A 22,731-nucleotide genomic window follows, 5' to 3' on the forward strand; every position below is an offset into this window, starting at 1 on the left:
CACGGAATATTGCTGATGCCCATCGAGTCACAGCCTGGAGAAAAAAGTGTTTTCCAATAAAAATCTGACAAGCGCAATATTAAAATGTGAGAGGCAGCACAATTACTCCGCTGTTTTCCCCTCTTTTTTTTTTTTTTTTTCCAAGCCTGCCTGGAACGCAAATCATTTCCAATATATTTCTGCTGGACGTTCCAGTGTGTTTGGGCCGCTGATGCGCACTCGACACTTGTGTTGTTCCATTACACCAAAATTCATTCTGAATAGAGTGAAAGCTGTGTCCAATAAGCATTTGCTTGTGGACTGAAAATGTTTCCGTTAAGTGCTGAGAATTGAAAAGAAGATTACGTCTGAGATTCAAGTTCATTGTTGCATTGAGCCTGTCTGAGTTTGTCGAGTGAAGTGTGGTAAACGGGAACCTTGTTGGCCGATTTTGTCAAGGTCTATAATGGAAAATGGACGGCATTAAAAGAGTTCAGATTCATGTGTTGAACACAGCAGGGACACAAGTCCTTTTGCATAAGCACCACTGTACTGTTCTTTGTTCTATTGTTTGCTATTATGTCAGGATCTCAAGGAGGTGAAGAGGTGAGTGCAGGCAGGGCGGAGATGACTATGCAGAGGCAAAGAGGAAGACAACGAATGAGGTTCGTGATGAGTTAAATTAGGAGGAGAGGTGTGACTTGGGAGGATGACCAGGTGGAGCAGGCTGACTCGCTGTGGGAGGACAGAGATGATGATGGGTCTATTCCTTCAACTCCCTCATCACACATGGGCAACAGAAGATGCAGCCTTTATCCAAACAACAACACAAATTTGATTGGTTGCTAGGGCTCACGTTGTTGCTGTGTATTCTGGGATTTGTAGCTGAAAAACACGCTCAGTTAGACCCGGGCCAGATCTGGCTACAAGTCATCAGATAGGGAATCGGACACGTTAATAGCTTCCGCACCAGATCCGCCAGATGGATACCTGCTGCTGCTGAGTCGGCTACTATCTGGAATCTCACTGTCATAGCTGTTTATTAACTTGGTTTTGCTATTACGGGACAGATCTTGCACACATCCATTTCAGGTGTGTGTCACACATTGTTATGACATTTGTATGACTGGCATTTGTATGGACTGCACCGTTTACTCTGTGTGACGGGGCTCTTTCGCCTCAGCGGCGACGGTTAGGGATCATTTATCTTTCAAGGACATCATCTAGAAATAGTGGTGAAAACGAGTCAGGCGGCAGGTAATAACTTCACCCGGCTCTGGCTGACTGAAGACTCCGAGTTTTTTTTTGATGAAACCAATAAGAGAGCAGCCGCCAGTCACGTGCTCGCCTGCATCTTAAGCAGCAGAATCATTGAGAGTCACTTTCAGACAGAGACAGCACCTGTTGCCGCGTACATGGATGGCTGCGGATAAACCGTTCGAAAATGGCTGATGCTCAGTGAAGCTGATGGTTTTCAATGGCACCAGATGTGACGGGTGCAAATAGCCAGAGCTGATGAATGATACCAGCTTATTCAATAGAACTACAAGTGTCTATTGTGAAATCTCAGCTGAAACTGTCTGTATTGCACAACATATGAGTGAGTCTGTCAGAACAAACCATGTAGGGTCAAGGCCCATTTCTGCTTCCGTCACTGATCGCATGTGTTTGTTGCATTGCTATTGCTGTTCACTAAAAGATCCACCAGGGGCAGCACAGAGTCAAAAGCTTATGACAAACAAAACGGAGGCAGCGTTGTAGGAGCCAGTCGTCTGTGAAACTGTTAAATACATCGGACAGAGAATCTCCGCCATTGTTCTTCTTTGTGTCTCATTAGAGCTACGTATGAGATAGTAACAGCAACACTGCCCCCCATGGTTCTTGGTGGTACTGCTCCGTTTGGCCTGTATCCGTAAGCTTTGTGGAAACAGAGGAGAAGGCTCCGTCTGGATCTGGATCCATGCATAATTTATGATGGAGGAGTCGGTTTAAGGGAAGTTCATGAGTCAAGCGACAGTGAGAATAGAGTTTGGAAGAACTGATTCATTCAGAAAAGGAGGGAATGTGAAAACAAGGCGAGGATGTGATGAATAAATTCTAAGTCAACTGAAGGAAATTGGCAAAAAAGTAATTTAAGTTAAAATAAAATGCAAGGTGAATGTACTGAGAAAACCAAGGAGGAAACTGCCTGGCGTCATCTCATTGGAGAGCTTGAGAAAGGACAGGAAGAGGAACAGAGGTTTCCGAGCCGATGGAGCGGATGTGAGCCAACAGAATATGTACAAGAATGAGGAGTAATGACTGGAAGTTCCAGCTTCAGAAACCATCTCTGCTCCTCGATCAATGGACGGAGCGGCGTGGTGATCAATAACACTGATTCACTCTATCATCTCAAGTAATGAGAACTCGTTCCCGACGGAGCCGACAAGCAGCGTCTTGACACATGACTTTCCTTGTCGCTACTGACTAAACATTATTTCCACTTTTGATGGCTGACGTCCACAGAGCTCCCCTCCCCCTGCCTGCACTTCTCACTCGGAGCAGGTGAAAGAGGCTCCAGCTGACGCGCGGCCGTCTGGCGGGGCCTTTGTGTGCGGCTTCAGGAGCTGCCTGCCACGATTAACGCATTTAGGAGATAAAGGGGGCGTCTGGAGGGGCCCGGACAGGGGTAGCAAGATCAGCCAAGGCTCATTGAAAATGGAAGGATTCCATTACGCAGTGAGCCACACATGGAGTGAACATTCGTATTAGTGTCTGCTGTCACAAGCCGCGCCAGAGGAGGCGACGGCGGGTCGATGGAGTCGAGCCTGTGTTAATTCAGCTGTCGGGGGACGTTTGAATTCCACAACGCAACCGCTTGGAAGCCATACTTGTTGGAGGAAGATTTATGTTTCATTTGAGCAGATATGACGTTCCAGTCAACACAGCTGAGTCACAGCTCTAATCCGAGCGCTGGGGCTTCCAGACGCTGTTAATTAACCCAGAGGTCAATTGATACTGCAACAGTGAGCGCGGGAAATTGGGAGAGTCTTTGATCGTGACATTCACGCCGTTTGTTCAGCCGCAGCTTCAGTTTCTGGGGTGGTGTCATTGTGTGTTTACAGATCAGAGCCAAGGCGGACTACCGCAAATGGCGATGACTTACTTTAGCTGGAGTCAGAGACCCTCCACTGGCGGGAGGTTTAAGTGGCCCCTCTTGTACCGAGTACTGAGTCCTGCAGCTGACAGGCCACGGAGTCCTTTTCCTTTGCGTTCCTTAGCTCATGTGTCTTGGAGAAGTGCACAAGTCCGGAATAGAGAATGAGCCAAGTCTGTGAAGTGAAGAAACTCAGTGTTGAAAAGTTCACGTCCAATATACAAAGTGAAACGAAAAGCCCCTAAATGTCCCAATCGAAACACCAAAGAAAACCATAGCGGGGTAAACAAAGGAAACAGGATGGTTGGCAGAAACAACAGAGAAACCCAGTACATACAATGAAAGCATTAAAAATGTGAACAGAGTCAGGGTGGTTGACGTGGATCAGGTGATCGCAGATGGCAAATAAATTCCCCCAGTGACTGAATGTGTGCATCGAGTTTACTCCAGGAACACGTGGCACTTTGTATTCCAACATGTTCTCACTTCAACGTTGGCACAGAAGTTTGCCTTCCTTGCTGCACCTTGGGGCATTGGGCTTTCAACCATTTTTACCTTTCTGGAAGAGGTTTTGGGCTGACACGAGCAGAACTGTGGCACCGGTGGGTACAATCTCAACCTTAGGGAGCATCACCCCACTTCTTATCCAGTGTGGGATAGACCGGTGAAGCGCTGCCTCCAGTTGTCAGGAGATACCGTCGGAGGGGAAACATTTCTCTCAGTTGAAAGCCTTTTACATAACCTCCAACTTCAGCGCCACCCTTGAGCACATCTCAGGAGTCAGGACGTGTTGTCTTGTCTGACTTCACACAAGGGTACATGCTGTGCCATTAGGAGGATCAAGTGGCCCAAGTAATTGTGCGCAGTCCCGAAATAAAGATGAGGCCGACCCAAATTTCTGTCGTTTTCGTGACTCAGGGGCACTAATTTTAGTGCCGTCCAAGGCTCTGACCGATCGGTTTGGACGGTCCTCTGTATCCCTGCATACTTAACGTCTCTGACTTAAACACACACTTGCCGCCTGTTTTCAGTCGCTCACGTTATCCTCCATCTCCCGCAATCCTTTCTCTTTTGTTATTTAATAGCATTTATTGGTTTCGCTAGCAGTCTTTGTCTATTCCTGGTTCTGGCCCACAAGGCCCGCCAGACAGAGACAATAGATCGGTTGTTACGAGCTCCACATCTACCTGACCTTAATGCCAAATTGCATTGGCTGTGCGTTTAGTTTCACTTTTGTCTTTCCTTCTAACAAATGTATATCCCTCCTCGCCCCCCTCCCTCCCTCCTCTTCTCTTCCCCCCATCTCCTCTGATGAATCCACCTTGTCTCATCTGAACGCTGATCTGGTTTTCCAGTTCTCTGATCCAATTTTCATCTCTTGTCCCTCACAGATGAGATTGATATGCTGGAGCGTCTCTGGCTGTCGGGGATCTGCCACAATGATAAGATCGAGGTTTGTCATCTTCCGCTGCTGCCTCATTGTCGCAGACGGGATTTACTCTCTAAATTCAAGGAAGCTGCCCGCACGGTTTTAATGTCTCATCACCCTTCTTTTTTTTGTCTATTCTTCGATCCGCTCAGGTGATGAGCAGCAAGCTCGACATCGACAACATGGCCGGCGTCTTCTACATGCTGCTGGTCGCCATGGGTCTGAGTCTGCTGGTGTTTGCCTGGGAACATCTCGTCTACTGGAAGCTGCGGCACTGCGTGAAGAGGTCGGGTGGGATGGACTTCCTCCTGGCTCTCAGCAGGGTGAGAAAACTTCCGCTAAAAAAACTAGTAAGATGGATGGAGTTCTCTGATGTAACCTGAGGAGGCAGAGATCGGACACAGAACATTCCTCTCTCACAGTGACTTCAGGTCTTACTTGCATGAAGAGCCATCTTTCTATTACCAACATCAGTGGTAATCCTGATCGATGGCTCAAGTTAAAGCCCTGATGCTTTTCTTAAGTAGATGGAATCATCATTGAGGAGTCATTAAGGAGTCTCTCCGACTTCATTAAGATATGGATCACATGGAGCCTTGCTCAATAAAGCCCCGCCGTGCTGCGCGTGGACGAGGAGTCAGGTGCCAAGATCAGCTACTTAGCTGTGGAGTCAAGCCAAGCGGTGTCACGGCCGGGAGATCGTTTCATCGTCCCGCTGCCGATTTCTAATAGAGTCAAATCTGAGAGTTGAACCTGAGGTCACGGGCCGCGACACCGACTCGCAGAGTTCCAGGTGCGGAGTGCAAAGCGTGCGATTATGAAATGATGAGAGAGAATTGAAGGGAACTTAAAGGGGAAGCAAAAAAAAAAGTCAAGTTGGCGCTTTAATCCTCTGCAGTAGCTGGTTTAGCTTCACTGTGTATGTCAGTGAGACGAGCCGGAGTCCGGCACGAGGAGGTCCTCATAAGTGCGTCGGCAGACAAGGATTTACCTGAAAGCCAACGGATCCGATGTGTCTCCGATTGTCAATGAAGATAGCTTGATGACTGCTGAGTCACTGCTCTGACTGAAACCCACACAGAATTAGATTTTAAAGTTTAATGTCTTTAGGACGTCAAGGACGTCTTGTTCTGCTGCAGCCTGGACCCAGAAGGGCTTTGAACCAGCGCGCACGCCATCATGGATTGGGTTTCCGAATGTTCTGAAGCTCCTGAATAATAATTCAGACCACGATGTAGAGATTTCTCAAACATTTCTGACCAGAAATTGGTCACAAAATAAATGACTTCAGATCTGACTCTCATATCCATGAAGACATGGTTTGAAATTGAGCAGGAACAACTCTGGCTTTTGAGATTCAAAGAGCTGTCCTTACGTCAAGGCTCAGCTACTGCTAGTGTCGGTGGGAAGGTGGGTGGAGTCTGTGGTTATGATGGCTTCCAGTTCAAATCTTAGCAAGTTCCTTTCTGTAGTGACCACGATGCCTCCCTCATGCTGACACCTACGTCCTGCGGAGAGCGTTGCTTCCTCCTCAAAGTGCTCAGTCTAATCTGCATCACCTCATCTCATAGTCTTGTTTAAGATAAGACTTGGGCAGCTCCACTGTACTGCGATAAATATGTGTGAATCTTACCGTCTTTGGAGTAGGATAGAATAAAATAAATAATAAAAGAAGTGTGTTTATAATGCAAACAACTCTGGTGTCGTTTACTGAGGCGCTGTGCCACAGTCGGTTCGTTCGATCGAGTCGTGCGAAATCATCATCGGACTTGGATCACATGATTTCAAGTTAGTTCATTCAGCCTTTCACGTTGTTATAATATAAACTACATTGTTTTATTTATACAGTGGAGCAGAGACTCGCAGTCCGTCACTCCAGTCTGTGACATCGCCTCAACAAAGACTCGCTGTCTAAATCTCAAAAACAAACATTTGTAATCGAGAAAGCGTGTGCATTTAAAGAGTCACGTCGCGTTTGTCGTCAGAAAAATACTTTCCGATCCACTTTCATCCTCGGGTACATCTCCACTCCTCTAGGATGCCAAAGTTCTCCTCCAAGTCTTTCAAAGTGGATGATGAAGAGTCTCAGTACCCGCAGAGACGAGCTGGATCAAGCGCAGCCTGAATATCGACTCCATTAACCCGCATCGATTTCTCCCTCCACTGCACACGCTGTTGCTCCTGCTGACCAGCCTGGGTGTAACCTGTTAAATACTAATCTGCTGAGCATTTTCACTTTCAGTCTTGACGTCATCGTTTAAAACAGCTCCTCTCTGTTGTTGACTGAAACTCAGTCGAATGGTATTCAGTCCGTTTCTCACCGATATGTTGTTCAGTTCCGCTCCTTCCAACTCTCTCCACCTGTTTTCTTCAGTCGTGGTAATGGCTCCTTCAAGACAAACAACCACACGAGCGGTTTCTCTGTCACTTTTTGCCATGAGATCGCACAGCAATGACTGAACAGGGTTTGTACTCTTCGACCGTCTGTGCTCTGGAATCCAACAAATACCTTTCTGGGGTCCTTCTTTTTAAACAAAAAGCCATATCAACTGACCAGGCTGTCCAGAGGGACTCGTGGAGTCTTGTCAAGTCAAGTGCTTGCCACCGAAACCTGTCTGTCTACCAATCACATGAGTGATCTGTGACAGAAGAGTGGCAGCTAGCAAGGGAGGCTGTGTGGCACAGTGGTGAGGCCTTCCACCATGTTCGGTTGAGAGACAGTAGCTCTGACACAATGACCAGAGGCAGAGTTACAAGAGTCAGGCTCGAAGATTTTCATTGGGAGCGATGGGAGGGAACAAGAGGAGAAATGGTTACAGCACCGGGACAGTTCATGGAGAGATGTTTGGAGACAACCTCAGGGAGGCCAGATGGACACTTGGAGGCCTTTCACTCCAGTTCCAGAACACAAGTTCAAACCCGTCATCATCGAAAGTTGCTGCGCGCTTGATTATGAAATCAAATAGTAAAGCAGCGTTTTCACAACTAATATTCCAATGCTCCATGTTGGGGGGGAGGGATTGATACGTTTTGCTAGGATCTTCATGGTTGTCAAAAACATAGTGAATTGCTTTATTTACTTTGATATTTTGAACACAGTGAAATTCATTTATTTTTAGTTAAAAAAAAATCAATGCATAAAACCTGGATGTGAACCGGCAACCTTGCGATAAAAGTACAGTACAGTACGTGGCTGTGCTGGAACCACTGCACGTGTTAACAAACGTGAAAGTCTTTTTCGTAGAGTGCACTGTACTACATTTATCACTTATTGACAGTGTATGACAAGGCTCATACGCCGATGCTTCTTCTTGTGTAGTTACTTTTAAAAGTTAGCAAAAGTGTGCTGGATGATTATCCACAGATCAGAAGTGTGAGCTCAACAAAACCGACACTGCACGACAGACAAGTCGCAGATGAGCGGGTGGCGGAGCCCGACTTGTTCTGATGATTTGTATCAAACATCGGAACGGCTGTTTCCATGACAACCTTCTGCTCCATACCATCACTCGGCCGTAAGAGCAGACCTTTATCTCTGTGGGAATAAAAATATTGATCCAATGCAAAGTCCACCCAGCAGCAGCCGACTGCGCTCCCCTGGGCCATATACGCCTCAATAACGCCGCCGTGTCTTCCTCTAACCCGATCACCGACTTGAGTTTCAATTTCTCCCGGAGCCGAGTCTCCGTCGCTGGGGAGTCCGATCATCCCCCCACTGCGTCCACATCACGAGTCAGGGAGGGACTCGGATCTATCGCGGGGAAAATATTTAATCGAGAGAATGCGCCCGCTCCGTCTGAATTATCTTCTCAAATAAGTCATAATCTATGTGATGCAGGAGCGTCGGTTTGTCTTTGTCATGAGTCAGCAGTTATGACAAATCAGGATCAGGCTGCCAGCAGTGATCAGTGGATCAGCTCCGATGCTGTGTTCAAGCCTTTGATGCATCTGAAAATCCCGTTCAAAGATAGAATGGTACCACATTATTCTGTTCTTATTGTGGAGTTTAGGTCAGATCCCGTCTTGTTCGGTCGCTGCGAACAAGAATCCTTCTTCTGCTGAGCCCTGACTGGTTGTTGTCTGCTGCTCTCCAAGCCTCTTCGGTCATTCTCCTTCATCGGCTCTTTGTGGAAGATAAATCAAACCGGTCGGCTGCGTCATGTTTGGTCTGATAGAGGTGGACACCTGGAAGTCCGAAGTTTCACCGAAGCCTGTTAATATTACATCACGGCTGCAGCTGTTTACGAACGTATGCTGCGAACCAAAGACCCACTGAGATCTTCCCTGCACTCTGACACATGCAGAGCGAAGTCTGTTTTCTAAATTGATCTCGGTTTTAGGGAAATGTGTTTTCTGCTTCCACGGGTGGAGGGTTATGCAACGCTGAGAGTGAAGATAAAAAAAAGGGGGGGGGGGGAGAGAGGATGAATGAAAATGCATAGCTTATAGCTGCGACTCATTCAAAGTCTCTCCACGCAGTTTAACTTTCACTAGATATTTTTAGACCTCCTAAAATATGCAGCCTCATTTCCACAAAATCATTTGATGTCGTCTTAAAACAAAAGTTCAGTCTCCCTCCTGTGTTCAGGAGACGTCATCCTGGGGTCATTATGACCACCTGCCTCGTGTTGTGCTGCCAGGTCTCGGCAGCTCTTTTCACTAGATGCACCAAGCGTAAGCCGGAGGGACGAATGCTGGATGGACGTCATGGGCCTCTGCTGAACTGATGACCGGCTTCTGCTGCTCTCAGCTTGATCTGTGGTTACGCAACAGGCTGAGAGGTTTGGGCCTCTCACCCCGCAGCCTCTGTCCCAGGTCTGTCATAGTAGGCTCGAACTCAAGTCCACCTGGATGCTGAAGCAGCCACTGCTGAGCATGCTGCCCCCAGCTGGGGAGAGTGAGAACTGAAAGGACAACAATGGGACACAGCTCTGAAGGCAGTATTGTGTAGTGGTTCAGCATGGGGAGAATCAGCTAAATCCATAGCAGCATTAGCTTTAGCATTTGCAAACATCTGGTTCCTCGTTTTATAAACACATGCGTACGCCACATACTACCAATCTCCTCTGTGGCCTTCCTCTCCACCTTCTGCCTGGCAGTTCCAACCTCAACATCTCCATCTACCAATGTACTGGCTCTCTCTCTCTCTCCTCTGTACATGTCCAAACCATCCTCATCTAGCCTCTCTGACTTGGTCTCCTAGAAAACCAGCAGCAATGTTCCCCCACTACGTGACTTTGATGATGTGTGAGGAGCTGTTGTCGACCCTCAGCCCCGCCAGTCAGAGGGAAACATTTTTATTTATTCACTAGCAGCTTTCGTGTTTCACTGATGCCTGGCAGGACACTTTTGATGTCCCTCAACTCCTCGTCCACTTTGTTGACGTAAGAGTGCCACAGCTGCAACACCACCAACTGAGCTGAAACATCCAGGGACTAAGGCTAAATATCGTTTGACATAAACTAAAGTGAGCTATGGTGAATGTCCCATGTGTCCTGAGCTTTATAAATGAGGTCTCAGGACATGATCTTGTTAACTGGCTGACCAACTGAAGAAGTGCCCAGGCATAAGGGGTTTGCTATTGTAAATTTGTGAACACGTTCAAATCTATTCTTTTGTGATGTTATTTTAAAGGTGAAAATCCAGTTTTTTTTTCAGCACTGTCAGAAATTAAGCAGTTTGTGTTTTTCTTTATTCCACTGCCATGAAATCTGAATTTCTAATCGTAGCAGGAAATGGGTCGAGACTATATAAAAAGACAGATTTTCCTGTTTTGAAGTGTGAAATGTGCTCTGGTATTTGTGAGGTTTAGGAGACAATTTTGTGCTGAATCAAGGACGCTCCATAAGAGAGAAAGTGAATTTGGTGGTCACCTCCCAGGCCATTGTGATGTTGAAAGTGTGTGTGAAAGACGTCCAATGTTGTGTCACATCAGATGGACACTTTGACAATGAGAGCGAGTCTGCTGATGTGAACAATTCTGATCAGTCCTTGTTCCAGACAGAGAGAGGTGGAGCAGTGTCTTCAAGTTGTCACCCAAAATGCTGTGTGATTCCTGCAAACTAGCAATTATAGAGTCACAGTTTGCTGACATTGTCTCGCAAAGTGGTGTGTGGCCTCCTTATTTCATCGGATTTTTACTTGAAACATGCACTAAATTGATTTTTTTTATGTTGAGAGACTTTTAAGTTTGGACAACAATGAGCTTTGGTTGACTGTCATCCCTCTTTGCCCGGTCTGTCTAATCCCCCGGTGTCTTTTGTTCCTCCACACAGGGGATGTACAGCTGCTGCCAATTTGAGGATGAGACTGTACCCGGAGGCAGAAGGAGCTCTTTGCCTCAGTATCACACTGTGACTTCAATGCCATCTGCACCTCAACAACACCTTGTGACAGCCACGGTGAACAACACAACTGCCATTGCCATGGTGCAGCAACAGCCACAGCCAAAACACCATGCAAAACCACAGCAAGGGCAGAACTTTGCCATGCTCCCTGCATCGCCGGGAAAGACGGGACACTCGGCCATGGCCATGGGACCCTCTAACAGCCCCCTGCTTGAGGGCCCGATGCCTTGCTCTACCTTTTTACCGCGACACGATCGGAGGCTTGCTGTTGTTGATCGTTGGAACAGACAAAAGCCTGAGAAAATGATAAATGTGGGCAGCAGGGGCGACGTAGTTGTTGGCGGGATTGCTGGCGGGATCACTGAAGTACAATCGCAGCAGCCCTATCAGTCGTCGCTTGGACAGCTTTGGAAGCAACAAGGTAGCGTTGCGAGTGGGTTAGGTGGCGCCGATAATAGCCTTGATGAGTACAAGCGCTACTACGGGCCAATAGATCCTGAGGGTCTGGTAGCTAGCGCAGACCAACAAGCAGCTGGTCCTCAGCAGACTCCCAAAGCGAATCCAAGAGGCCAATCCAAACCACCTGGCATGCCACGGCTTCCCTCAAAAAGCTCCCAACAAGGCCATATATTACCCAAACCTCCTCCACCACTTCCGTCTTCTCCACGCAGGCCTCCCTTTTGGCGACGAGGAAGTTTAGCTCAGGCAAGGAGAAAAAGCTTGGCAGGTCCTTTATATGAGAACATACTTCCTCTTGGGAGACGTGGGGGTGGACGGTATGGTGCAGGAGAAGGAGGTGGAAGAAGAGGACGACGCCTCCCACCACCACCACCTCCTCTCCCTGTACCCCTGTCGTCCCCAACACACACCCCAACAACACCCTCCTCCCCATGCCGTTTCTACTCCACCTGTTCGAGCGCTTCATCCTCTTCCTCCTCCTCTACTTCGTCTTCATCCTCGTCTTCTTGTGAATCACTTTCTCGCTCAAATTCACCTTCTTCGTGCTCAAGTGACAGCTCGTACAACTCATCCCTTGGTTTCAGATACAGAGCTGGGGATCGTGATTTTACGTTCGAAGATGACTATGATTCTGACTTGCTCACAGAGGAGTCAAGCCTTCTGCTGGGATCTCGAAGAAAAATACGATCCCGCCGCATGTCTTCACGCTCCCTTCCGTGCAGTCCGCCTCCTCCACCAGTTCCTCCACGAAAGCCTCGCCATCAAAGAGATTATAGAAGGGAAAGGACGGGCAGTCAGCTGGCCCAGTTACAGGAGTGGTGGGCATCGTGGGGTGATAGAGAGCGTCGGAGAGATTCGGCTGCTGGCCAGGGAGTTGCAGGTCTGGGAAGAGAGGGAAAGAGGCACCGCAAAGAAAGGGAACGTGAAAGGAAGAGGCGGAAGAAGGGACGAAAGAAAAAGAAACATGAAGAGCAAGAGAGAGAAAGGGAGCGCAAACGACGTAAAACAAAGAAGAAGAAGAAAAAGGATGATAAGGTGCGAAAGAGAGAACGAAAAAGATCGGAGCAGGAGGGAGGAGAAGCTGACAAAAGAGATGAAGCCAAACCAGCCACCCCTGAATTCCCCCCCTACCCGCCCTTAAGACGAGAATCCTTTAGGAAAAAAAGTGAGAGCTCTATCAGGAGCTATGGATGGAACATCCCCAATGATGAGGAGAGGAAGGAGCGCGAAGACAAAGACAGGAATGACACTCGAGGGAAGGACAGAGTGCACAGACGGCGAAACAGTAAGCACTTTCATAGCTCGGGCCCCAAGCCTTCAACATCTGTTAAGTTCTGGGGAGGCAGCAATCCAGCCAATGATGCTATTCCTTCAGCTTTCCTCCCACTGTTGCCTGTCTCCTCCAAACGACGGAAGAGTAAAAGTTCGGACAGGGAAGCAATGGGAATGGAAGGAGAACGGAAACCCTTGCTAGGCCGTGACGGGCGGGATGAGCTGCCATCCAAGGAGGGTTTGTCGCTACACGAGTGGGAATCTGACATGGATGATGATGTTGAGTCTGAGCTGGAGAGGAGAAAATCGGATCACGGGAAAAGGAGAGGAAGGACAACATCGGATGAGGAGCGGGAGCGCGACAAAGTGGTCGGCATCTATTCGGATGACGATGGCTCCTCGGGGGAGTTTGGAAAGTTTGAGCGATACTGGGATGATCATGAAGGCAGGGCCGTTGGTGGGATTGGTGGCGGAGGTTGGTTTTTCAGCACCTATCCTTCTCGAGATAAAGCCGGCAGCATCAACAGCAGGGATGACCTGTTTCTGGAGCGAGGGGAGCGGTGGGGCACTGCTGATATTGGCTGGGGGGTGACAGCTGGAGGAGATGGAGAAAGAGGCTGGGGATCAGGGTCTCATTGGCCACCCCCTCCTCTCACCCCTCCACCTCCACGACGCTACTGGTCAGTGGACAAGCTTCATATGCAAGACGAGAAGAAGAGCAAACGGAAGTCAAAAGACAAGGCTCGAGGACACAATCCGTATCCCTCCTACTATTCTCCCCACCATCATGCTCACTCCCAGTCCTCCAAGTGGGCTCGCATTACCTCACGGAGCCAAGAGGAGCTGTACCACCATTTCCAGAGTTTTTGTGGGCCAATGAAAAGTAAGCAGGACTCCCTGTCGTCCTCCAAACTGGATCGTTCACAAAACCCATCCAAATCCGGAAGCCAGTCAAACCTTAGCATCCAGCAGCGAACACAGAGATCAGATAGAGACCCGTCGGCCCTATCCCAACTGCCTGCACTCCCCGCTCCTCCGTCTTCAACCCACCCCATCCACGTTCCTCCTCCAACCTCCTCGTCCTCAGTCTCTTCTCCATCTGTGGTGTCCTCCACGCCTGGGGCCCCCCAACCGTCCTCCCTGGCTTCGGCAAGTGCCAAACTGCAATATCAGAGATTGCGCTCTGTGCCCCAATCCCAGAGATTTCCCCAGTCTCCTCATCTGCCCCTAAAAGCCAAGACCCTCTGCTCACGCAGGGGCTCAGCTCATTTCTCCAGTGTGGAAAGTGAGGTCTGATTTCTTCTCATGAAGAATCGACGGTGGTCGGGACTGATGGTTGACCAGCGGGTGGTCTAGACCTGGAAATGCACGTTCACAAAGAAGACTGTACACTGAGCCCTTTTCTTCACGTTGTGCACAAACAACCACGAAATGTCTAAGGACACCGGAGCGAAGCAGTGACGGACTGCCTCTCCCACAACCATGAAGAAGCCCATCCAGAACTTTCATTCTGAACTGGGTTCATTAAAAAAAAAAGAACTTCAAAGTGGTACAACTGAAGCATTCTCCTTTGCTACAGAGTAAAGGGCTTTGGGTGTTCACACAGAACAGTTGTTTGTATTCATAGGATTCTTAAATGCTTACTGAGGGCTCAGGAACTTTGTAGTATTTCATGCCTGCTGCTCTAGAAAGCCTTTAATACATAAACCTTTGTGTTTTGCTTACAAAATGTCTTACCCCCAAACTGTTTACATCCTCGCAGAACTGTGATGCCAGTCAGAGGCACCTACCTTGTATATGACCGATTCATTCCTGTTAAGTGGATCACGATTTTTCAAGAGGTTCCTGTCTGATCATCTAACTCTGTATTCTGCTGTCTTTTGTGCTCGCGTTTGCCCATGCTGTTTTCTCACTTTGCCCAGGTCCTCAGAGGTAACTGGCAACTTAAGTTTCTGCTTGAGAGACACAAGAGCCCTGGGAGCTTTTTGGATGCCAGCGGTGACCGCTCCTGCTGTGAAGCAGGTCCTTGGCTTCGCATCATGGTGCACCTCTATTCATGCATTTATTGTACTTGGGAGACGCTCAGGTTGAGAAAGACCAGACCTCTTTTCTAGCTGAAAGATGGTCTCAAATTTACACTAGTTAACTGGTTGTTTCTTGTACTTTGATAGGATGATTGACAGTCACCGGGTCCAACAGTGCCTTGGTCATAAATGTGTTGAATATTGGTTCAGAGGAACACCAACTTTAGCCAGCGGTGGATATGAAGAACTCAAGTGGAAGCCTGTGTTTTGGGGTCACAACAATGCTGCAAAGGCAGTGGCACAACACGGAAGGGAGAACTGAGCAGAGATTGAGCAGTGGGAGCGCAGCAAACATTTGGCCTTGAGATCTGAATCGGAAAAAAACACTTCTCAACTTGCTCTTCCAGCTTCCTCGATGCCATCTTCTCTCTTGAGTGTTCATGGTGTACTCTGAGAATGTGGCCGTCGTGACAGAAACTTAAGTCCAGTTGCCTTTATTCCAGCTTTTTTTGACCTGAACGATGAGAAACTTTGCTTCACCTCCCCCCCCCCCAACCGTTGTCGGCCGCTCCATTCCCCACCGGTCGTGTCATCTCTCAGCCTTACTTCATGGCGCCGCTCTGTGGTGTGAGTATTGCGTGTCTGTACTTCTCTGTGTTTGTATTCTTGACAACAGGGTAAGTCAACTGTGACTGATATTCTTCTGGCTTAATGAAAAGCTGAGTGCCAAACTAACGCAGAGTTAAACATGAATCTGTATAATGTCTCCAGCTATTACTTTATTACTCTCACGAAGAATCACCAAAATATAAGGACATGAACACCTGAACACGCCATCTAATCTCTTACGTGAGCAATACATTACCCACCTTGTGCTCAAGTTTTATACTTTCAATTGAGTGGTGTTACTGTAGCTGTTGTTCTTCTTGTTCTTGATGGTGTTTTATATATCTAAATCGACATGTATTAATTATAATACCACATGAACACTGTGCCATACTGCTCAAGCTTGAGTGCACATGAAACAAATCTGGACTACCTGCCTTTGACATCAGAGGGAAGTCTCTATTTACTCCTGGCTGAATGTAAAGTGGCCACATGGAAGTGCGCTGCACCAATATTCGACGGTCCTGACCATCTTAGAATCCTGGCTCTGTCCCTTCCCTCCTTCTCTGCCACACGCAAAGAAACAGAGTCGGTCACGTTTACATGGACACGGACTTCCGAGAGCTTGACAGAGGCGGTTGTGTGGCTAAGTCTCCAAATTACTCTTCAGTTAATGCAATATACTGAACGCCGGCGTGTAAATAGCCTTTTCTGGTGACTCCATAATAAGCAATACAGGGTTGTGAACCTTATGGAAACAGCTCTCCCACAGTTGCTTGTCCACATTTGTGTGTTTAATGTCGGTAAAATACGGAAGCTACTCCCGAAAGTGTAGTCAACAAAGGTGCCTGGATTGTACCGATGGGTGGAGCTGTACTCCATCACCATGGTCCATCAGACTGTCCATGTAAACGTCGCCACCGCAGTCGGAAATTCCGGTTCCAAATATTGCCATAAGATTAGCATAGGAAAACATGCTAGCGCGTGTCAGCCAGGCTATTAAGGCGTGTCGGGGAAACGTCTTGCCGGTACAAGTGCACTTTTGAAGTAGAGAAGGAGCAACTTATGTGCAATCTTTCACCTTTACTTTGTGTGCGAAACCTTGAGAGAGTAACATGCTAGCAGCAAGCACATAGATGTACCACACTGATGAACCACAATCCTCGACAAAGTCCACACTACTATGTTTTCATTTGAAGACTGAATTGAGGATGAGTTAGCCACATTTACATGCGAGGGTAACAAGCTAAAACTGCCAGGGGGTGGCGCTGTATGACTTGCAGTGGCAAAGAAATAATCGACAACACTGTGGTCACTTAAATCTATACATCTGGTTTTGATAATTCAGCGTGGAGCTCTTGTAGAAAGAGAAAGTAAAGGGGACCACATCATGCTAAAATGACTTCATCCAGGTCTCTTGTTCTCTGATTCTTCAAATCATTCATGCAGTTCTGAGCGGGTTACGACTTCAGAAAAGTCCCCAACCCCATTTACTTCCACAGTAATATCATACGATACCATGCGCATCCACATCCAGGGGTGGTTTGTTGTATTCCACAGGTACCGCTTTCAGATACGACTATCGTTGTGATCAGCTGATGGCGATGTTACAAACTGGGCTCGAACACTCACGAGATCACAACTTCTATTTCAAAGGAGTGAAGGGGCCATTTATTTATTTATTAGGAAACAATATACTGGAGTGAAAATATCGGTGCAGTATAATGCCATCAAGTACTGAGTGGTTCAACATTGTCCTCTCGTGTGAATGCACGTGGCAGTCCCTCCAAAAAGTGTTTTAGCTACCAACTGACTCACAACTGCGCTGGTTGAGGGGTGTATTCGCACACGTCATGTGTCGCACTCCGAGTGTTGAACACGATGGGAAAGATCTCGCTGCATCAGTGGCGTCAAGCTCAATGGCACAAGAGCCCAGAGATCTTCAATGGTCTCTAAACTGACGCTGCTTTAACAGGAAATGCGAGTCTAAACAGAATCAATATCATTTTCCCTTTTAGTTACTGGAAGTCGAATGTATCATTTAATGATATTACTGTGTTAAGTATCAAAGTATTGAAATTGCTGTACTACTTCCCTCCGCATGACATCACTGCTTGCTAGCTTAACGTCAACTGCACCCATAGATTCATGAGCCGCTGTTGAATTTAATATGGAGTGAACCATCTCACACACCTCACGAAATAACTTGCCGCACCAGATTTGGGCCCCGGGCTTTGAGTTGTGTTACAGGATCGGTCGCAGGGAGAATGATGGCTGATACCCGCCACCGCATGCTTACGTGATTAAATAGTATATTTTTTTCATTAAGGTTTCCATTCTAATTTCTAAAGCAGGCTCTGACCAATCACTGCTAAGGGGGCGTGGTCAGGGAGGAGCGCAAATGGAAGACCTGAAGGAAAGACAAACTTCTCCTGAACATAAACTATTTTAATAAAAATAAACTTCACAGTCGTGATATAGGACCTGTATCAATGCAACTTCTACATACATCCTGAACAACAAAAAAGTTGAAACGAAAACATAGTATTGTGGACCTTCCATTTCAGTCACGCTCTGAAACATGTTTGCGTCGCTTAATCTTACGAGTCACATCAGTATCCGGTCACTCCCTTTTTTGTTTGCCTCGAACTGCATCTGAGCCATAATTTACTTCAACGGAAAAAAAGATGAAAAACAGTTTATCTGCGTTCATTTGAGAAAAGAAGAAAATCTCTCTATATATATATATATCTATGAAGAGTAAATCTATTTGTGGAGGTGGCTAGCTTTATAGCATATTGTTTTTTATTCCAACGCCTTTAAACACGATTGAAAGATTGTGTTCGAGTATCATTTGTTTGACGACGACAGAATATGATTCTGCGGTCATTTTTTAAAAGCACTGCGTGTAGTGCAGATGTAGAGTTGAATTGCAACCTGTCCATCGAAGCCAGAGGACGTGGAAAGCTTTGTTTTGTTCCCTGTGAGTTCTCATCTTCAAGTGACTCATTGTGGTGTCACTATAAACAGGATCAGACTGTAGCGTTGAACCGGCGACACGGGGAACATTCACACTCGCGTGCAGAGAGCTTCAGTCCGTAGCACCTTGCGTGACACTTTCAACAGACACAAAGTCACGCTGGGTGTTCATGTGGGCGTCGCCTTGCTGTTGTGGCCTTCACTTCTCACCCATCAGCCCTGCCTCCAGGTAGCTTCAGCCACAGTATAAGAAGATTGCAATGGTAGCACCAGCAGTGTGTGGACTGGTGGGTATGAAGCCCAGTGATCCAAGTACCGGAACCATTCCAACACTACTTTGTACTGCACAGCCATTCATGGGCCACAGCTGAGACCAGGTCTCATTGCTACATGAGCTCACCATGAGGGGTGAGAGCTGGCCTCAGGTGCCCGAGTGGGCTCGCTGCCTCATGGAGCTTCATTACCCTGGTGACAGTCGGCACCTATCCCAATTCTTCATGGCCATTTTTGCCTCCATAAATATCGCAAACGTCATTTCCCACTAGGCCTGCTCAGTTTCTACACTTATAGTCAGCCATGTACACATTGGTTGGACTCCAGATTCTCCATACTGGACTCTGGAGAGAGGACGAGGAAATTTCAGGCTTACTCTCGCGTGCCTGATCTGTTTGACCCAATGTTTTGCAAAAGGGTTCATAGCACGGCGTGTTGCACGCGCAAATACGTCGGAAGGCTCGCGTTTCAGCGAGGAAGTAAATAAACCCCGCTGTACTGCTCTTGCTACACATTGTTAGCCACCTTAGCGGTCGCTAATTCACTTGCTAAATGGTGGGAAATGTCGAGACACATTGGATTCTACCATCTGTTGAGTGGCTCTTGGTGATTCTGAATTCATTTCAATTATTATACATTCATATTTAATTCATATTTGTCCATTTGTTTCATATTGAAGGCCGTTGACAGCTGTTTTAATTTTTCCTAACATTGTGAAAAATCTAAATATTGATCATAAATAATCGATCATTAATCCCTCCATCTCACCCAAGTTCACAGAACACCTCCACTAGTTTACAGGTCCAGGTCGCCCTGTACTCTACTGTCAGTGTCTCACAAGTCGGAGCACGACATGTCGATTTGCAGACAAACCATGCGACTTGTATTGGACCTTGCCACGAGGTCCGCGCTTATTTTCTCACTGGGATTCAAACCAGCAACTTCCTACTCGTGGACATTACTGCTGCCCAGTGAGTGAGCCAGCTGCTGTTTCATGAAATCATTTTGGGGTGTCTGACCTCAAGATTTCGTTGGACTCAATAGAGGAAAGCCTCTATTGGCCTTCTGCTTTACCGTAGTTGCTGCCCGTGAGATGAGGCGGGCGTTTGTTGTTTTATTTGTGTCTTCGCTACAGTGAAAGATTTCCGAAGGGGCGAGGCCTGGTTCTCACTCCCACCCCCTCTGTCGCCTTCTGAGCCGTGACCTGTTTCTGAGGTAGACGTCAGTCAGTTGGGGGGACTCAAACCCTCAAGTGTGGCACAGCAGAACAGTGTGAATGTTTCCTCTGCCGCCGGTTTGTTGGAGCTGTTTAGCTCGCAGATGCCTGCGTTGTACACAAAATTGAGCCACTGGTCTTTTCTCTGTTTTTCCTTTTGTGCTTGTGAATGTCTGCACTTGTGAAGCTTTTTTTTTTTTTTAATCTGTGGAAATATTTATTTACATTTGAAATGAATTCTTACTAGATATGAATATGAAAGTATATTTCAAGATGCTATGATCAATGTATGCGTTTGTCTGCTTATATCTCGATGAGTATTTTTTTGGTTTGTGTCCGTCTCGACCCTGTGCCCGACACTCAACCTCGCGGTGAAAACAGAGACCCATACGTAACTGTGTTTTTGCTCTTACGATCCGCCTCCATTAGCTAGCTACTTTAGCTAAAGGGTTTTATTCAAGTGTCGACGTGGAGGGTGCGCGAGTGTCTTATGACCGTGTCACTGTAGCAGTTTTGGCGTGTGTTTGTCACCTGAAGGGGCCTTTTTTCAGTTTGGGTCACAAAGAAGTGTTTTGCATTCATTTGAGGAATTCTTTTTTTTTTTTTTTTTCCCCACAGATATTCGAGTTTAGCAGACGTCCTCATTGAACGCAACACAACCCCCTGCACAAATACGATACATTCCAGTTCTTTTTGAAGCAGGAAGTAAGATCAAATAACAGTGTAGTACTAACTGCAGTGGTGACGATAGGGAAGAAGATTTAAGTGAGTCTTCAGAAAATGATGTCGGACGGTGAAAAATGTTTGGTTCAATATGTCAGTTTATTAAATTGACTAACTCAACTAAAAGAACCTCCAGAAGTGAACTTTCATAAAGGGCATCCTTCTATTCTTGCAACTTTATTACCTTTATTCTGGAGAAAAGAAGGGGACGTTCTTCCTCCGTCACATTCATGAGGAGGCCCTTCATCACTCTTCCAAAACCTTCGCTGTATTTCCTTTGTGATCAAGATGGTTTGGTCTCTTAAAGAGGCGCCACATTTGCCTTCAGAGAGGTTGTTGGTGTGTAAACAATGTTCAGGGGCTAACAGCTGCTAGCTTGTGTGCTTTAGTTTTAATAGACTCTCCAGCAGGCGTCTGTCATGTTACATTGGTTGGATCTGAAACCTAAAGTATTCAGATTTGCTTTGCTGACCTGAAAATCCGAGCTGTACCTCTCCAGTCCCTCCAGGAGGTGGCGATGTCGCAGTCGTCATTAACGCAGTTCCAGCCAATCCGATTTGCGAGGCCTTGAGATTTTGTCCAACCGCTTTAGTCTATCGCCCGTCAGTCTATGTGGCATCAAGGAAGGAGGCTCAAAAAATGGTTGTTGTTTTCTCCAGAATAAATACAGTTCCTGTTCTGCTCTTGAATTGTGAGGCTCTCTTCTTGTGCGTCGAAACGATACCTAAGCAGGAAACTTGAAAAGTGTAGGCGTGATGGCTCTGTGGCGGTGTGTCCACCTAAACAGCAGTAGTTCTCTGGTAGTAATATATGGTTGTGTCACTTTTATCCGATTGCTGATCCTCGAATGAATGCAGAACACTTCAACCGTTTTCCCCTCTCTCCCAGGAACAGCAGCCACTCTCCTGTACCAAACCCGACTTTTTCGACCCGGTTTCAGGTCCACGTCAGAGTTTCTATTCACAGCAACCTCTTCAAAATCTGATGTAGCGCGTCCCGTTCTTGTTCTCCTGCCTGTTTTCTGTAGCTGTATCGTGAAAACGGAGCCGTTGACTCGGTTGGAATTGAGTTTGACCCAAACCTGTTGTTTAAGTTGCTACGACATGGACAAAGTGACACCTTCAACAAACACAATGTCTTAATTTTCCACAACTGGTGACGCTAATATACGACACACGTCAGGACGAGGGCTAACTCTGCTCGCTAATGCTGTGGTTTCCACGAAGGCCAAAACAGCGACAGCCGGCTCCTTCTTTCTTCAATATTGAATCTCGACCCCAGAAAACAAACTGCAGGTGTCATGCGTTTCCAGAGTCTGGCCACAGCGCTGAGCGACAGCGAGCTGAGACGTGACCCGCGCCTTTGTGTGGTCACAACACAGCGCCAGTCTGTGAGTCATGGCCCAGATTTTATCGGCCCCGAGCTCTGAGAGTCCAAGTTTTAGCCTCCGGTGGAAACAGTCTCACAGTTTTCTGCCTGTACACCTCTGAACAAAGCCTTGTTTTCATACTGCTGTATTTATGGACTGTATGGGACGATGGAGAGCTGTGCTCCACTTTATTGTCAGAAAACCTCTCTCACACACACACACACACAGACGCTGACACACGAAGGGACGATGACAATACTGTGATGCGCAAGCAGGGCAGAGATATAATCATGATTTTAATAAAGAACTTAAACAAGGCTCCGCAGTGTTCTTCACCTTCATGACGACGGCGACGACGCACAAGTGTCATGGTCGAGTTCCCGAGTTGGTCCCAACTTTGTTGCCCAAACGTGACGTCACTCCACTTTTCATTCCACTTCCGTATGACCACTGCCCCTCGTGGAGTGAGTGTCCGTGTGTGTGTGTGTGTGTGTGTGTGTGTGTGTGTGTGTGTGTGTGTGTGTGTGTGTGTGTGTGTGTGTGTGTGTGTGTGTGTGTGTGTGTGTGTGTGTGTGTGTGTGTGTGTGTGTGTGTGTGTGTGTGTGTGTGTGTGCGCGTGCGTGCGTGCGTGCGTGCGTGCGTGCGTGCGCAGAGTAACTCCTGACGTGAGTTCAGTCAAGCCCCCTGGGTGGGCGGGCTTTGGGTTTGGGCGGCTGACTAGGGTCTAGTTGTCCTTGTGTCCCAGCATCCACCTGCCTGCTTATTTGATTTCCCAGAAGATCTTGAACTTCCCCATATTGACTTCACACGTCACATGACGAGCTCCAGTGAGCTTTTCTTTCGGATCTTGTGTGTTTTGTGGGAGCGCTGCTGCCACCTGCTGCTCAAACTAGCTCACAGCAGTAAAATGGAATGTAAA

At 47.3% G+C, this 22,731-nt stretch overlaps 1 protein-coding gene across 4 annotated transcripts in view; it reads left to right on the forward strand.

Moving 5' to 3' along the window:
* Nucleotides 1–19,216, forward strand: part of grin2da (glutamate receptor, ionotropic, N-methyl D-aspartate 2D, a) — a 164,364-nt gene extending 145,148 nt beyond the window's left edge. For all 4 annotated transcript variants that reach the window (XM_053863431.1, XM_053863432.1, XM_053863433.1 and 1 more), the window contains 3 exons: nucleotides 4,507–4,568; nucleotides 4,697–4,867; nucleotides 10,820–19,216. In XM_053863431.1, coding sequence (XP_053719406.1) covers nucleotides 4,507–4,568; nucleotides 4,697–4,867; nucleotides 10,820–13,918 — 3,332 coding nt within the window. In that variant the 3' untranslated portion in view covers nucleotides 13,919–19,216. The remainder of the gene's footprint in view (nucleotides 1–4,506; nucleotides 4,569–4,696; nucleotides 4,868–10,819) is intronic.
* Nucleotides 19,217–22,731: the final 3,515 nt, after the last annotated feature.

The sequence above is a fragment of the Synchiropus splendidus genome, chromosome 4, assembly GCF_027744825.2.
Source record: "Synchiropus splendidus isolate RoL2022-P1 chromosome 4, RoL_Sspl_1.0, whole genome shotgun sequence".
Classification (NCBI taxonomy): domain Eukaryota; kingdom Metazoa; phylum Chordata; class Actinopteri; order Syngnathiformes; family Callionymidae; genus Synchiropus; species Synchiropus splendidus.